General features: G+C 39.1%; 1 protein-coding gene across 1 annotated transcript; it reads left to right on the top strand.

Annotated features, from left to right (window-relative positions):
- The first annotated feature begins 607 nt into the window (after positions 1 to 607).
- LOC122651138 lies at positions 608 to 1,497 on the top strand. Its single transcript, XM_043844463.1, has 2 exons — positions 608 to 760; positions 862 to 1,497. Exons 1-2 carry the CDS (start codon positions 608 to 610, stop codon positions 1,495 to 1,497), a joined length of 789 nt encoding a protein of 262 aa, XP_043700398.1.
- Positions 1,498 to 1,983: the final 486 nt, after the last annotated feature.

Here is a 1,983-nt window from a genome sequence, read left to right as displayed (position 1 = left end):
GTCAGGTATTTGATAATGTGACCAAGTTTAGAGCTGCTCTCCAAGATTTTGTGGTGCAAGAGGGGTTTCAAATGTAATTCAAGAGAAATGAGAGAACTAGAGTGACTGTAGAATGTGCAGCAGAGGGTTGTATTTAGAGAATCCATGCATCACCCATTGTTGATGGTGTGACATACAAGATAAAGTCTTATGAAAGCAAACACATCTGTGAAAGGAAACAGTCAATTAAGCATGCTACAATTCGTTGGGTTGGAAAAAAAATTGCTCCTCTTATCAAGGCTGATATATTCAACTTCCTTACCAACGGGTGTACAGGGCACGTAGGATTGCTCAAGAAATCAATGAAGGTAGCTATGCAAAATCCTAAGCTCGGTTACCTGCATATGGTGGATTGGTTCTGGAGAAAAACCCTGGGAGTAAATTCATAATAGAGTATGAGAGTCGACAAGAGCATGAGTTGGACACAGTCAATCCTGTGTTTTTGAGATTTTTTATTTGTTTCAAAGCATGTGCAAGGGGTTTCTTGAAGGGGTGCAGACCATTTATAGGTCTTGATGGATGCCACCTCAAGGGCAGTTATGGTGGAGTGTTACTGTCTGCTATATCAATGGATGAGAACAAAGGGCTGTTCCCTATTGCATATGTTGTAGTAGAGGTTGAGTGCAAAGAAAGTTGGCTATTTTTTCTGAATCTGTTACATGATATCATAGACCCGGATGATGCTAATAGGATGTTGACTTTCATGTCAGATAAACAAAAGGTGTGTATACTATACTTTCTTATTAAATCATGTCAATTGGTTAATAATGTATAATAATAGAGTATGTAACTGATATATAAAATGCATGTTTATGTTTATAGGGTCTAGCCGATGCTATTGCTTCAGTCTTCCCTAATGCCTACATTAGGTGTTGTAGTAGCCATCTCTATCAGAATTTCAAGAAAAAATATCCAGGTGATGCATTTAGGAAACACTTTTGGACTGCATCTTCAGTATGTACTGTGAATCAGTTTGAAAGTGCAATGAGTGACATCAGAACCATGGATAATACAGCATATGAATGGTTGATGAAAGATCCCGAAAGCATGTGGGCTAGACATGCTTTTGATACTGGAGCGAAGAGCGACCATATTACCAACAACATGTTAGAGTCATTTAACCAATGGGTATCCACCATCAGGACAAAACCCATTCTCACCTTGATTGATACCCTTAGATTGAAAATCATGGATAGAATGTATCACAAGTTTCAAAAGGGTCAAAGCTTCCAGGGTACACTTACACCAATGGTGAGGAAGAAAAAAATCAAAATCCAGGAAGCATCAAAGGACTGCATTAGTCATGGTGGTGCTGATGATGAATTTGAGGTAATTGAGCTTACTGGAAGAAGGTGTGTGGTGAAATTGAGACAATGGTCATGTACTTGTAAAGTTTGGGATGTCACTGGACTACCTTGCAAGCATGCTGCATCAGCAATTGCAATGACGAGGTATTGAATTGAAGACTACTGTGATGTATATTACACTGTGGAGAAATACATGGAAGCATATAGGGAGATGATCCATCCTCTAGATGATTTGACTGATTTGAGAGAAGATGGTCCTGTTGGTGTGGTTCAGCCTCCAAGGCTGAGGAGGATTCAAGGTAGACCAACAAAAAGTAGGAGAAAAGATCCTAATGAAGCACCTACTGGGGAATCCAGTCAGAGATCAACAAGCCTCAGATGTAGCAGATGGAACATGGTAGGTCATAATAAGAGAAAATGTAAGGGACCTCCTATAAAGGTCAGCAGGGCATCTACTAGTCGGACTGTTGGTGTGAAGGTATAACTATAACTATTTATGCTTCAATATATACATGTCACACCTATATTTGCATGTTTAACTAACCATATATATTTATTGCTTATGTAGAGAACTCATGATAATATGAGCCAGGGTGATATCAACAACTCTTAGAGAGTGACCAGGTCACAATCTTCT

Source organism: Telopea speciosissima, chromosome 1 (assembly GCF_018873765.1).
Source record: "Telopea speciosissima isolate NSW1024214 ecotype Mountain lineage chromosome 1, Tspe_v1, whole genome shotgun sequence".
Lineage (NCBI taxonomy): Eukaryota > Viridiplantae > Streptophyta > Magnoliopsida > Proteales > Proteaceae > Telopea > Telopea speciosissima.
The sequence above is the reverse complement of the archived record's forward strand: the minus strand, read 5'-3'. Positions and strand labels throughout refer to the sequence as shown.

Excerpts from the sequence above, each read along its gene's own strand:
- LOC122651138 (XM_043844463.1), top strand. The coding sequence starts at position 608 with ATGGATGAGAACAAAGGGCTGTTCCCTATTGCATATGTTGTAGTAGAG. Across the intron at positions 761-861 it reads TCATGTCAGATAAACAAAAG|GGTCTAGCCGATGCTATTGC; the intron begins GTGTGTATACTA and ends TTATGTTTATAG.